Source organism: Natator depressus, chromosome 5 (assembly GCF_965152275.1).
Source record: "Natator depressus isolate rNatDep1 chromosome 5, rNatDep2.hap1, whole genome shotgun sequence".
NCBI lineage: Eukaryota > Metazoa > Chordata > Testudines > Cheloniidae > Natator > Natator depressus.
In genome coordinates this window covers 55,877,558-55,893,251 of record NC_134238.1, presented here as the reverse complement: position 1 = coordinate 55,893,251, position 15,694 = coordinate 55,877,558, and the positions used below count along the sequence as shown (strand labels likewise).

At 38.5% G+C, this 15,694-nt stretch overlaps 1 protein-coding gene across 13 annotated transcripts in view; it reads left to right on the top strand.

Moving 5' to 3' along the window:
* The window catches only part of MEF2C (myocyte enhancer factor 2C), a 137,381-nt gene extending 122,081 nt beyond the window's left edge, over positions 1-15,300 (top strand). For 9 of the 13 annotated variants that reach the window (XM_074952831.1, XM_074952830.1, XM_074952832.1 and 6 more), the window contains 5 exons: positions 1,171-1,343; positions 2,580-2,603; positions 3,487-3,616; positions 4,408-4,543; positions 14,964-15,300. In XM_074952831.1, the coding sequence (XP_074808932.1) occupies positions 1,171-1,343; positions 2,580-2,603; positions 3,487-3,616; positions 4,408-4,543; positions 14,964-15,285 (785 nt within the window). In that variant the 3' untranslated portion in view covers positions 15,286-15,300. The remainder of the gene's footprint in view (positions 1-1,170; positions 1,344-2,579; positions 2,604-3,486; positions 3,617-4,407; positions 4,544-14,963) is intronic. The other 4 variants (XM_074952840.1, XM_074952837.1, XM_074952838.1 and 1 more) reach the window with 3 other exon arrangements.
* Positions 15,301-15,694: the final 394 nt, after the last annotated feature.

Here is a 15,694-nt window from a genome sequence, read left to right as displayed (position 1 = left end):
TTGTCCATGATCACACAGGAAGTTGGTGTCAGTACTAAGAACAGAACCCAAGTTTTCCAATTTCTAGGTCAGTGCCTTGCTGCCATTCCCTTGTTATTTTTTTGAATGCATATCTCAGTGTGCTAATTCTGAACTAAACATGAGCCCAGAACGGAATATTTTGATTAATATTTGTTTTCTTGATATTCATATGTGAGAGTTCCTTCTCTGTCTGTATTAAAGATTTAATATTATTCAGTCGGGTTGTACATTGTCTCTACCTCCCTTGGTCCCACAGAGCCAGAATATGGAGAGCATATTACAAAGCCATGTCTTTTCCCAGGCTTTCTCTGCGGGTATGGGAAGGGCGAGGGGGTTTCATGGGTGAGAGGGGAAAGGTCTTGTTTTTGGTGGGCTGGGAAGACACTAATTTCATTGCTATTCAAACAGTAGTATTATTTCAGTTATAGAGGAGAAACTGCTTCCAAATTAGCACAATTCGAAACATTTGCCTGTCAGGATTGTTTCAAGGATTTGCGGAAGGCAGGAGGAAAGATATCAGGGGCATTTTCCAAATAAGGACATGCTCCTTCTCCCATTGAATTTATTGTTGACAAGATCAGGTCCTAAAAGTCAGGGGAAGAGAGTAGAAAAGCATTTAAGAGTCTTCCTATTCCTCCCCCGGCTTTTTCTGGAAATTATAGCCTTGCTATACTTGTTCTTTGTCTAAAAACAAAACAAAACCATGAACTGGAAAGGAGTGAGTCAGCCAAGTCAAAATCCTCTTGTATTTGTCCATGAAAGCACAGTACAGTTTTCTCCATTTTTTTTCAGCTGTAAGATTGTCTGACTTTTCCTGACTCTTCTTTGTAACAAAAGTTAGGTTTTGGCTGGTCTGAGTGCACAGTACTCTACAGTGTATCAGTAGTGTCAGATAATCACATTTTACTTCACTGCATCATTGAAAGGTCAACTGCCATGAGGGAAAGTGTCTCAAAACCAATTGTTCCAAATACCAGATGGGTTATATTTTCACACATGGACACTTGCACTGCACCCACAGTAAGCTTTGTCAGTTTATATGCTGGTTTTGCTAATATCAAGCTTTAATTTTCATGTACAACCTTAGGAAATGTGTTTGAATCCCTGCTCCTGTTCTTAACATTTTGTTCTGTTTTTCCAAAAAAACAGGGAATGGGTATGGCAACCCCCGAAATTCACCAGGTCTGCTGGTCTCACCTGGCAACTTGAACAAGAATATGCAAGCAAAATCTCCGCCCCCAATGAATTTGGGAATGAACAACCGTAAACCAGATCTCCGAGTGCTTATTCCACCAGGCAGCAAAAATACAATGCCATCAGTGGTAATGCATTCCTTAGGCATTTCTTCTTTCCCTTCAAACTATGGCTGTTTCTCTGTATAGACTCCTATTCACTTCCATGGGCTTTGGATCAGGCCCTATATTCTGACATTGTCCAGTCCACTCTGGCTGTAGACTGGTTCCATGTCTATTTATATTTTTTTATGAAGTCATTTTTACGTCCTCCTCTTTTCTATTCAGTTAGAAAAATGGTAACTGTTTTCTGCACACTCTCAACTTCCTGGCACTCCTTCCTAGTGACTGGAGAATCCTTTCCTAGATTTGTTACAAGATTGAACTTAGTCCTATACATGGTCTGCAATTAACAACTTTGGTTTAGCTTCCGTACAACGAGAGCCTCAGCAAATGACAGAATAACCAGAAACAAATGACTTGGAAATCTGTCATGCTGGAAATAAGGGTCACATTTTATAATGATGAGAAGCAGTAATTATTCCTTAGATGTAGTAAGAAAAAGTGAAAGCATCTAACCTGGGAGCTATGCATCTCCTGTCTGTGTTAACAAAGCTGAAGCAGAGGACTATGATATAAGGTTGAGTCATCAAGTGTTTCATGTTAGTGTCTTTCTATTCCCTACAAAAGAGTAAATCTTTCATGAGCGATGTAACATTAAAAGTGAGGATGATTAAAAAAGGATCCTGATAGTGCTGTAAACATATTTTGCCATTATGTAACAGACAAGCTATTAAAACAACTTGCAAGTTGGCTACTTTAGCCTGATGCATTATATATTAACTTTGAATATCAAACTAAAACCCCAGAAATGTGACGCTCTCTACTTAAAAGATGAGGAGTAATAAATACAGTCTCCAAAGGAGCTACACTCAAGTAGACCAAGGCTGTGACAAGCTGTCTCCATCAAATGATTTATTCCAAGGACCTTAAAACTGATACTTTCCAAGGGATTTTTTGACTGGTCAGGTCTCTGACACAAGGTGCTACTATACAATCTTTGCAGCCACTGGGGCTGGAGAGAAATAATGAATAGTGAGACAAAGACCTGTGCTGAAAACTGGATAGATTGTCTTCACAATTGAGACAAATATCTCGTTAGGAGGACAAAAAATGGCTTTATGAAATGTTATTTTTGTAGACAGTATTCAAAAATTACTTAACCTGTTATGCCTATCAGATGAAGCTATTCATTGTGCTTGAAAGCTGTCTGCTGATAAATATTTATGTTTACTAATTATTAACACTCCTTTTCTGTGCTCTCAGTCTGAGGATGTTGATCTGCTTTTGGTAAGTGGTAGTGATGCTCAGCCTAATAATAAAAAAACAATTGTTTTGTCTGCTTTTTATATGGAGTTAATGGTTGAAATAAAATTAAGCATTCCCAGTATTATTGATTTCGTATATAACGAATAGGTGAATGAAATTGTTACCTATATTCTTCAACCTCTTCATGTTAAAAAAAAAAAAAGCCGTTGAGAAGGACGTTTAGCCACTATTTGTATTTTGCTAGCATGCTAAAAAGTAGACAACTGTTTTTGCAAGTAGCATACCTTATTAGGATTTTTTTAAGTGGTTCTCTGGACATTTTATCCTTTTGCTCCTAGAATTTGAATTCCTTGGTGCAATTTATGCATTGAAATATCCAGTGCCAAAGAATTAAAGACAAATGTATAACTGGTTTGTTAGGTAGTATTTCTGAAGTTTGTTTTACTGTGAGAAAGAATGAAGTAGCCAGAGCACCATCTGCTGGAGAGAGTTTATTATGCAGCATTGCCGCAATATTGCTTACTGAATTAAACATAAAATCCATTATTGCTGATTTTAATAAAATTTTTGCATTTGAATGAAAAGCAAAACAATGGAAGTTGAGTTTACATATTTCATCAGTTTTTCACGTGGTCTCTTTTCTACCCACAATAAAGCAATCTTACTTGTCACAAGTTTGGTTTCCTAGGAGATACTGATGTAATGGGTTACTATGGTGACAACTAATCTCTTGAAGGATTGTAAATGATAGGGTTGGCAGAGTTCATAAAAGCCACATGTTATATGATTAATTTCATGAAATCTGTATTAAGTTGTATCTCATGCACAAAACGTACCCTGAAATCCAATACATTTAATTGATTTAAACCTGTCAATAATTTGTTTATTTTACTTACTTTAAAAGAATCAGAGGATAAATAACTCCCAGTCTGCTCAGTCATTGGCTACCCCAGTGGTTTCCGTAGCAACTCCTACTTTACCAGGGCAAGGGATGGGAGGATACCCATCAGCCATTTCAACAACATATGGTACCGGTAAGTATCAATGTAAGATGTGAATAGTAGGGGAGAGCAAGATACTGACCTATGCAGTGGCTCTATAGTAATGAAATTCCTTTATGTATGTTGGACCAAAGAGAGGAATTTGTATTCTGTATTACTTTAAGTGATTGAAAGCCTCATTAGCTTACTCTGAGTCTATAAATGACTTGAGACATACAGGGATTCAAGAAGTAACTGCATTGTTATAATGGAAAACTGCTCTATAAAGCCTTCTCCCAAAGACTTTTGCTAAACAGTGTAGCTTAAAAGGGGCACTTCTTTGGTTCACACAGCTAAACATTACAGAAAATCACATCACACCAGTACTGCATCGATTAAATGGATATATAGACTGTATGCCTTTCTGGAAGACACACTGTAGTCAAACACAAGCTCTTGAGCTCAATACAGAGGTAACGGAGAAATTCTGTGGCTTGCACTGTAAAGACTACATGATCTAATGCTCTCTTCTGGCCTTAAAGACTATGAATCTATGACTATTTATGCATGGCAATGACGACTGTTTGGTTCAAGAACATTTCTGGATCTTTATGTCCAAAAATGCCTCCATACATTAGAGGATGTTTTTAGTGCATTATTTGTTCCCAAACTGATTAGTTGACTTAAGAAAAGCTCCAGTTTTGTTAGTGCAATTTAATACCACTGGCATATTGAAGATAAGAAAGCTTATTACATTATGAATGAAAATTTAAATTACGGTGCTTCTTATTGTTTAATTATTTTCCACTTAATTTAGCTATTGTCTGTTCTGTTTTCATATCTAGAATACTCACTGAGTAGTGCAGACTTATCATCTCTCTCTGGGTTTAATACAGCCAGTGCGCTTCATCTTGGTTCAGTAACTGGCTGGCAACAGCAGCACCTACATAACATGCCGCCATCTGCCCTCAGTCAATTGGGGTAAGTAATATTCCTTAGATTATCCTATCATTGTACGTTACTTATCACGGGTTTGCATGAGAAACAATGGCTTCCGTAACCCAATTAATCCCAAATCATAAATGAGATAACATATCAACAAAAGTCTACTATGTGTAACAACTCCATTTTCAAAATCCAAAACTGGAAAATTGGTAGCACATCAGAAGCTTGGCAGGTAGCTAAACTACAGTCTTCTGTTTCCTAGCACTTTCTCAGTGTTGTAGGAAAGCGTACTGTTATTTATCTAATCCTTCATTTGTCTAAGTGATATTTTATTTCCAACACAGAAGAACAAAACAGTACACTCATCATTGTGCTTCTTTTGCTTTTTGTTTCCCTTAAGCTTTTTGATTCCATGTGGGTCAGTGCACACTTTGAAAGTAAAATTTGCAAATTTTACATACTTTTAAATCACTGATAAATAAGAATAGCATAATGATTTAACCTGAGATGAATCCATAACCTTGTCTGATAATCACATACTTCCATCTGCTCAGCTGTGACTTGCAAGTTTCATTTATTTGAAACTGCTTTATAGAAGTATAACATAATTGTGACTAAGAATCTGACAGCAGATAAACCTAATTTTGGTTTGCCTGTATCTAAGAGCATATGTATTCATGCCCTCTAGTGGCATTTTCAAGATATTTCTCCAGTAGCTGTGAAGCCTACATAAAACAGTCCTATATGGTTTAAATATTTTAAAAATATGAAATTCACAAGAGAAAAACAACCTAATTCATTTAACAAACAAACAAAACTACTGGCTAATTGAAATAAACTTTAAGGGCCTGATTTTCAGAGATGCTGAACTCCTACAAATCCTAGTGAGCCAAGTCCTAGGTGTATGCTGGCACTGCAAACATTATAGCTAAAGATATGGCCAGACATGCTTGAATTGAAAGTTGTTCATTGAGAAAAGTGCAAATTAAAGTGACTGAATATATCAACTAGTAAAGTTTTAGTTCACTAGCATTTGAAAGTATTAAATCAACCTTTTTCAAAAAAGACAAATATTACACATAAGCTTTAATTTTTTTGCCAGACTGCTGTCATAATCTGAAAGTATTTAATGTTGTAAATGTGGTTTAAACTTCAAAATTCTCTTTGTAATTTATCTGACCTCTTGTGCGCCATTGGCTTGGGTTTTTAGAGGAATAACTAAACAAAGGTTTAGAAGAAACATATACTTTTTGAATACCACTTCTATAAAAAAAAGAGTTACATAGTTACAGATATTAACTGCATAAACACATACAACCAAAAATGTGCTGATTTAGAAAAAATAGTCTTAATACGTCTTCATTATTCCTTCCTTATTGCTTTTCTTTTTGAGGCATGTACTGTTTTGGAGCAAACACGTTAACTGTACATCTAGGGATATAAAATCCTAAAGAAACTGAAAACTCACATGTTAGCTATCACCGTGTAATTTACTGTAAAGTTGATTGTTTTCATTGGTTTACCATAATAAGACTATTTGGTTAACCAAACAAAGTATAAATTAAATCCTAAACAAACAGCATGCCTTTTTAAATATGTCACACATCATCATACGTTTCTAATTCGTATCACAAAAAAGTTAAAAATTAATGGCTGTGCCTAGTGGAACATGTTTTGGGCTGCTGGTTTTAAAATTATTTTTTCAATAATTTTCTAGTGAAGTTAGTACTATGAAAACTGTTTCATTGACAGCCCCAGAGGAGTCTTCCACTTATGCAGAAAATAAGCATGATTTGTTTGTTTTATTTTGTGCATTGAGATTTATATACAAAAGCACCTATCCTAAGCTCTGGGTGATTTAACAATTCCTTTAAAATGCACAGTTCAAACACAAATTTATAAGAACAAACCCAGCCCACATGAGCAGAAGAATCAGCTAACTAGAACTTCAAAGATATGAAGAAATGCCCCACTCTCTGTAAGAACTCTAGGTACCCAAACCCCTCAGCCATTCTCAGAAATTTGAGCAAACAGACTGAAAATGGGGTTGACCTGCCTCCAAATTCCTATACTATACTAGCTGAGGGAGGTGAGTTCCAGGGGATGCAAAGGTAGGGAAAATGGGTTAATATGTTCAGAACTAATATGTTTATTTGGAGGGACTTAAGAGAACAATGAATGTGTGTTTTCTGTTAAACAAGCTTTGGGAAAGACCTATGATGTGCCTCAGACAGGGCAGTTAATAGGGGAGGCATGCAGATTCTCCAGGGGGTCTGTCACCAGTGCCTATAGCAATACAAAACAGCGCATGTTCCACTCCACATGGCACAGGAGCATAGGTAGTATTACAACTTGTCCCAGGTGGCCTGGGCACCCATGAATCTGTGCTCCCCAACGGCGGCTGTTTTGGCAGCAGTGTCTGAAAAGGCTCTCAGACGAGTGCAGAAGAACCACTGCTCTTCATCTTGGTCCAGTCACTGACTGGCAACAATACTAGTGTCCATGTTTCTGAGCAGTGTTGGAGGGATAATTGCAAAGGACATCATAGTAGTACAGACCCCATGTCTGTTCAGTTTTTGGCCTTTTTTTTTTTTACCAGCTCTATAGCTGATCAAAAAAAATTACATTTGAAATTTTTCTTACTAAAAAGGGTCAGTTTTTCATGAAAAGGTGTTCCTGTTTTTGACACCTCTCCTCTAAGAACTACCTCTTTTAGATTGATCAACAAAAGCCACGAGTTGTTGGTCACTAGTGACCTGAAGTGGGTTTGAGCTCTAACCTACAAGTGAAAGGTTCTGTGTCCAGTTGCCAATTTCTTGAGCCACATGACTCCCCTACATGGCATACATTCTTCCTTGTCCATAATTATCAATCTAAGACAGCACATTTTCTGCTTTGAGTCTTAGCTACGAGCAAAAGAATGGGTTTCATAAATAAAAATGCAGACTTAAATACTCAACCACAATATTTATTCAAAAGAATTTTTTATATAGACGCTTATTTATATAACGATCGAAGCGTCTCCAAACCTTTCTCAATTCTATGGAATAAAGGATTGGCTCAGATTCATAAGCTTGCTCCAGGATTCTTGACTAACAGACCAAATAGTAGTTATAACTGTAAATTCTCCAGGTCTTGGTTAATATCCAGTGCTGAGCCCTAGGTACCCTCACTCACACACATGTACAAATAAAGGTATTCTGTGGCAAGGAGGAAAGCAAAACCAGAGAAAAAGCCCTGGGGGGCGGGGCATGAGAGAAAAGAAAAGGTTATATGGGATGCTCTCCTCTCCCTATATATTGTCATCTTTCCCTCTCCATGAAAATCTGTGTTGTCAAGGGCCATGTGGTCATAGATTCACCAGTAATACCCCAGGCCTCTTCCCACCCTGACTCAAATTCCAGCTGGAGGTTAGAACAGATGGAGACCCATACAGAATATACCTCACTGGCATACAAGGTCAAAGCTCCCTTTGCAGATTCCTTGCATCCTGACATTTCCTAGCCCCTGCACAGAAGAGCCATGCTAACTCTACTTCCTAATGAACCTTCCATACCCAAAGGGGGAAGCATATGTGCCCCAGCTGATGTACATCGAATAATCTCTGTGTGCCACTCATATTGATTTGAATGTGAATTGAGTTTAATATTTGATATTTCCTTTATTATTAAATGTTTTCTGTGCAATGTATGAAAAAGATGACCACATTAATGTCAGTGTGAGTGGATTATAAGAACATAAGAACAATCATACTGAGTCAAACCAATGGTTCATCCTAGCCCATCCTCTGACAGCAGCCAGTGCCAGATGCTCCAGAGGGAATGAACAGGACAATTATCAAGTGATCCATCCCCTCTCATCTAGTCCCAGCTTCTGAAAGTCAGAGTTTAGGGACATCCAGTGCATGGGGCTGCATCCTTGACCATCTTCGCCAATAACCTGTGATGGATCTATCCTCAATAAACTTAGCTAATTCTTTTTGAACCCAGTTAGACTTTAGGCTTCACAGCATTCCCTGTCAATGAGTTCCATGGGTTGACTGCATGTTGTGTGAAGAAGTACTTCTTTGTGTTTGTTTTAAACCTGCTGCCTATTAATTTTACTGGGCAACCCCTGGATCTTGTGTTATGTGAGGGGGTGAACAACACCTTCCTTTTTCACTTTCTCCACGGCCATCACAATTTTATAGACTCTGTCATACGCTCCCCTAGTCTCTTTTCCAAACTGAACCGTCTTTTTAATCTCTCCTCATATGGAAGCTGTTCCACTCAATTTTGTTACCCTTCTCTGTACTTTTGACAATTTTCATATGTCTTTTTTAGATGGGTCGACCAGAACTGCATGCAGTATTCAAGGTACTATGAATTTATATAGTGGCATTATATTTTCTGCCTTATTATCTGCCCCTTTCGTAATGGTTTCTAACATTCTGTTAGCTTTTTCTGACTGCCACTAGACATTGAGCAGCTGTTTTCAGAGAACTATCCACAGTGTCTCCAAGATCTTTGTCTTGAGTGATAACAGCTAACTAAAACCCTATCGTTTTGTGTGTATAGTTGGAATTCTGTTTTTCAATGTGCATTACTTTGCATTTATCAACACAGAAATTCATCTGCAATTGTTTTCACCAGTCACCCAGTTTTGTGAGATCCCTTTGTAATGCTTTGCAGTCAGCTTTGAACTATCATGAGTAGTTTTGTATTGTCTGCAAACTTTGCCACCTCACTGTTTACTCCTTTTCCTAGATCATTTATGAATATGTTGACGACCACAGGTTCCAATACAGATCCTTGGGGGACCTCGCTATTTATCTCTCTCCACTGTGAAAACTGACCACTTATTCCTACCCTTTATTTCGTATATTTTAACCAGTTACTAATCCATGAGAGGACCTTCACTCTTATCCCATGATTGCTTACAAGCCATTGGTGAGGGACTTTGTCAAAGGTTTTCTGAAAGTCCAAATACCCTATATTGATTGACTCACCCTTGTCCACATGTTTGTTGACACCCTCAAAGAATTCTAATAGATTGGTGAGGCATGATTTCCCTTTACAAAAGCCTTATTGACTCTTTGGCAACATACTATGTTTATCTGTGTGCCTGATAATTTGGCTCTTCACTATAGTTTTAACCAATTTGCTGGTGTTATCTAATGAATAATTGATGTTTAGTAATTGTATAGAATTCTTTAAAATTAAATCATTTTCTTTTGCCCTTTGGATTTTCTACATTAAACCCCATTTATGTTTCAGGGAGGTTGCTGTGTTGTTCAAAAGGCAAAGATAATATTAGCCTGGGTCTGTGTAATGCATTTTATATGATGGTAAACTAAACATTTGTGTAAAATAGACATTGATATTTGCTTCATTAACATGTAAAGGCAAAACCAGGTATTTACCCCATGCAGAATTTGGATTTAATAGTGAAAAGCACCTGTGTCCTACCCTTTTCTAATGAAGAAATCAGATCAGTCCTTCATATAGTTGCAGTCTCCCACCTTGCATTCTAAGTCTTACTCACACTTGCTATGTAGACCCATGCATAGTGGGCTATCCTCACTTCTAATGAATCACATCCGCTTATGACTCACAACATTTTGGCTAATGAAGACTAAAGAGGCACGTTTTCACACTGGTTCCTGAACCTCTGTACCAAGAGTAACACACATTAGATGGCAATACTGCCAGCTGTATTTCTCAAGAGTTGCCCTCATCCTACCTGTCTTTCCGAAACTTGCTGCCTATGGAGACTGTAATATATAATATAGTGCAATGTATGTAAAGAGATACAGATCAGTGTGTTTCATCAAATCATGTGAGAAAATTTCACTGATATACTTGCCTTTACCCTGGATTGAAGAATTATATTCCTGTGTTTTAAAAGAGTCCCAATCTTTAGAGAGCAATATATCAAGGGTCTCTATCACAGGCAGTCCCAAACCAAATCTCCAGGTCCCAACACCCCATATGTTGAGGAATTTCAGATTCAGAGCCAAGTTTTGTATCCACAGCCACCCCTAGTCTAAAATATTTATTGAACTGCCAGCCTACAATCCCAGGCACAGCCCAAACCTTTCCTAAGGGGATACAAGATTAAATGCATAGGAAAATGAAAAAAATCAGGAGTATATTTTTATTTCTTGACGGTTTTTTTTCGTGAAGGTCTTGGCAAAAGTAGAATATTTCACTGAGCAAGTAGAAATGACCACATCTGAAATTAACAAACAGTTTTCTCCACACATTTAAAACATACTTCCAAAATGCAACAGAGAGCACCCCCTTTGCCTTCAGAATGTATTTGGGAGTGCATGAGGGAAGGAATTGTACACCTCACTGCACTTTTAAAAACATTTGCATCAATGAGCCCTGCAATATGCTTGGGGGAGGGTACAGTGGCAATTTTTGACAAACTGTTTTAAATGAATGCACGATAGATTAAAGTAATCGTTGTTGGAGCACTTTGTTCTGTCTTTGTTGTCTAACAATAGCCATCCATTATTAAACATTGTGACAATTAGTGATAAAAGCGTTTGATATAATTTCAGGAGAGAAGCCAAATCGTTTCAAGTATAAATCTGCCAAAATGAGACAGAATACTGTTTTGCCTTTCACTGGAGTAACGGTAGATGTTGCATAAGTAAAATCCCTCCAACTATTCCCTCACTCTTAAAACCCATGAAATTATGTGTTGGGGACTCTAACTTCAGCCTGATTCATGGTTCTAAACTGGAACCATGCCTCAGAATATAATAACAATAAGAAAGATACGTTTGAGATATGTAAAATAAAAAAAGGAAATTCAGTTTTGGCCAGTAGGTGGTGCTTTTGTACAAAACATTCTTCAAAGGCAAGTGATATCATTCCTCCCTTATTTTAGAATAATGAACATTTTTCCTATTTCTCTCGCTCCCACACATTACAGCTTCCCACTGCCTCTAACCTGTGCACACAAATATGCAAACAAAAAATCAAGTTAGAATAAGCATTGAGCATATTTTCTTTCTTTCCTCTTTTAACAATAACATAGTGAGAACTATAGCTTTTGTTGGTATTTATAACACTCTTTGTTTGAGTTGGGTGTGCCCACATGCAAAGCAATATATTCCCCAGACATCCTCAATTACATTTGAACTAAAAGTCTCTGGTAGCTTATTGATTAAAAGACACAAATAATATTTTGAATTTAGGATTCTTAAATCTGTAGCATAGATTAATATGTCAAATCCTAACCTGCCTAGGATATTTTTTCAATATTAATCCCTTTCAAGGTTCAGCTAATTTGAAGTCTTTTCATTTTTGAAGTTAAACAACTTACACAGTCTGCATTATCTTGTACATTACTACTCATCAGTGTGACTGATGGTAACAATACTTCTAAAAGAAAAGGAGTACTTGTGGCACCTTAGACACTAACAAATTTATTTGAGCATAAACTTTCGTGAGCTACAGCCCACTTCATCGGATGCATGCAGTGGAAAATACAGTGGGGACATGCTATATACACAGGGAACATGGGTGTTACCATACACACTGTAACGAGAGTGATCGGGTAGGTGAGCTGTTATCAGCAAGAGAGAAAAAAAACCTTTTGTGGTGATAATCAAGGTGGGCCATTTCCAGCAGTTGACAAGAACGTGTGAGGAACCGTGGGGGGCAGGAAATAAACATGGGAAATAGTTTTACTTTGTGTAATGACACATCCATTCCCCGTCTTTATTCAAGCCTAATGTAATGGTGTCCAGTTTGCAAATTAATTCCAATTCAGCGGTCTCTCGTTGGAGTCTGTTTTTGAAGTTTTTTTGTTGAAGAATTGCAACTTTTAGGTCTGTAATCGAGTGACCAGAGAGATTGAAGTGTTCTCCAACTGGTTTTTGAATGTTATAATTCTTGACGTCTGATTTGTGTCCATTTATTCTTTTACGTAGAGACTGTCCGGTTTGGCCAATGTACATAGCAGAGGGGCATTGCTGGCACATGATGGCATATATCACATTGGTAGATGTGCAGGTGAACGAGCCTCTGATAGTGTGGCTGATGTGATTAGGCCCTATGATGGTGTCCCCTGAATGGATATGTGGACACAGTTGGCAACGGGCTTTGTTGCAAGGATAGGTTCCTGGGTTAGTGTTTTTGTTGTATGGTGTGTAGTTGCTGGTGAGTATTTGCTTCAGGTTGGGGGGCTGTCTGTAAGCAAGGACTGGCCTGTCTCCCAAGATCTGTGAGAGTGATGGGTCGTCCTTCAGGATAGGTTGTAGATCCTTGATGATGCGCTGGACATGTTTTAGTTGGGAGCTGAAGGTGACGGCTAGTTCTGTTATTTTCTTTGTTGGGCCTGATGTGATTAGGCCCATCACAGGACCACCATCTGGTCACTCGATTACAGATCTAAAAGTTGCAATTCTTCAATAAAAAAACTTCAAAAACAGACTCCAACGAAAGACTGCTGAATTGGAATTAATTTGCAAACTGGACACCATTACATTAGGCTTGAATAAAGACTGGGAGTGGATGTGTCATTACACAAAGTAAAACTATTTCCCATGTTTATTTCCTGCCCCCACTGTTCCTCACACGTTCTTGTCAACTGCTGGAAATGGCCCACCTTCATTGTCACTACAAAAGGTTTTTTTTCTCTCCTGCTGGTAATAGCTCACCTTACCTGATCACTCTCGTTACAGTGTGTATGGTAACATCCATTGTTTCATGTTCTCTGTGTATATAGAATCTCCCCACTGTATTTTCCACTGCATGCATCCGATGAAGTGGGCTGTAGCTCATGAAGGCTTATGCTCAAATAAATGTGTTAGTGTCTAAGGTGCCACAAGTACTCCAGTTCTTTTTGCGGATACAGACTAACACGGCTGCTACTCTGAAACAGTGCTTCTGTGCATCTGATCTAATCTGATTGATCTCCACAGAAACTCCTTGCTTCCCCTGTCACCACCTGTGCATGCATACACAGATGCATATGGATCAGTAACTGGTTAAGACAGGAAACAAATGGTAGGAATAACTGGTCAGTTTTCACAGTGGAGAGAGGTAAATAGTGGGGTCCCCCCAGGATCCCTACTGAGTCCAGTGCTGTTCAACATATTCCTTAATAGAAAAAGGGGTGTACGGTGAGGTGGCAAAATTTGCAGATGATACAAAACTACTCAAGACAGTTAAGTCCAAAGCTGACTGCGAAGAGTTACAAAGAGATCACACAAAATAGTGACTGGGCTACAAAATGGCAGATGAAATTCAGTGTTGATGAATGCAAAAGAAATGCACATTGGAAAACATAATCCTAACTATACATGCAAAATGATGCCGTTTGAATTAGCTGTTCGCACTCAGAAAGAGATCTTGGAGTCATCATGGAGAGCTCTCTGAAAACGTCTGCTCCATGTGCAGCAGCAGTCCTAAAAGCGAACCGAATAGGAACCATTAAGACAGGGATAGATAATAAGACAGAAAATATTGTAATGCCTCTATATAAATCCATTTCATTCCCACACCTTCAATACTGCATGCAGTTCTCGTCGACCCATCTCAAAAAAGATGTATTATCACTGGGAAAAGTACAGAGACGAGCACCAAAAATTAGCTTCCACCTGAGAAGAGATTAAAAAAACTGGGACTGTGCATCTTAGAAGAGAGACGACTAAGGGGGGATATGATGGACATCTATAAAATCCTGACTGGTGTGGAGAAAGTGAATGGGAAAGTGTTATTTACCCCTTCATATAACAAGAACTAGGGAACATCCAATGAAATTAATAGGCAACAGGTTTAAAACAAACATAAAGAAGTACTTCTTCACACAATGCACAGTGAATCTGTGGAACTTGTTAACGGGATGTTGTGAAGGCCAGAAGTATAACTGGGTTCAAAAAAGAATTAGCTAAATCCATGGAGGATAGGTCCATCAATGGTGATTAGCCAAGATGGGCAGAGATGCAACCCCATGCTCTGGGTATCCCTAAACCTTTGTCTACCAGACACTGGGACTGGATGACGAGACAGATCACTCGATAATTGCCCTGTTCTGTTAATTCCCTCTGAAGCGTCTGGCACTGGCCACTGCCATAAGACAGGACACTTGGCTAGTGGACCATTGGTGTGACCCAGTAATGCCATTCTTATGTTCTAATATTCATCAGTTATAAAGAAAACTCTAGTGGTTTCAATAGTGCAACGTCTCAGCATCCAAAATGTATCATAGTACTTACAAAAAAAATAGAATTTCTTTATAGGGTATACCATAGAGCCATTCAAGAGGGTCATGTCTGTTGTGATGCCTCCCTTGCCTTTCACTGGGTCTCAGTATTTCTTAGAGAATATTCCTCACATTCCTGGCATGCACTGTTATCCATAGGAGTCTTTAAACTGATGTTTTGGGCAAGTGTTTGTACGTTTCTGGGGGCTCCATGCCTCCTCAGTCTGTAACTGGGTTTCCTTTCCTCCTACAGAGCTTGCACTAGCACTCATTTATCTCAGAGTACAAATCTCTCCCTGCCTTCTACTCAAAGCCTCAACATCAAGTCAGAACCTGTTTCTCCTCCTAGAGACCGTACCACCACACCCTCGAGATACCCACAGCACACGCGCCACGAGGCGGGGAGATCTCCTGTTGACAGCTTGAGCAGCTGTAGCAGCTCATATGATGGAAGCGACCGAGAGGATCATCGGAACGAATTCCACTCCCCCATTGGACTCACCAGACCTTCGCCGGACGAAAGGGAAAGCCCCTCTGTCAAGCGCATGCGGCTCTCTGAAGGATGGGCAACATGATAACGTTATTACCTATTAGGTTTTTTCTTGCAGTGTGTGTGTGCTATACCTTAATGGGGGTGGGGCGGGGGGGTCGATATGCATTATATGTGCCGTGTGTGGAAAAAAAAAAAAGTCAGGTACTCTGTTTTGTAAAAGTACTTTTAAATTGCCTCAGTGATACAGTATAAGGATAAACAGAAATGCTGAGATAAGCTTAGCACTTGAGTTGTACAACAGAACACTTGTACAAAATAGATTTTAAGGCTAACTTCTTTTCACTGTTGTGCTCCCTTGCAAAATGTATGTTACAATAGATAGTGTCATGTTGCAGGTTCAACGTTATTTACATGTAAATAGAAAAAAGGAAACATTTGCCAGAAAGTGGCAGACTTTACTGAGAGAGAAAGCAGGTGTTATGCAACATATA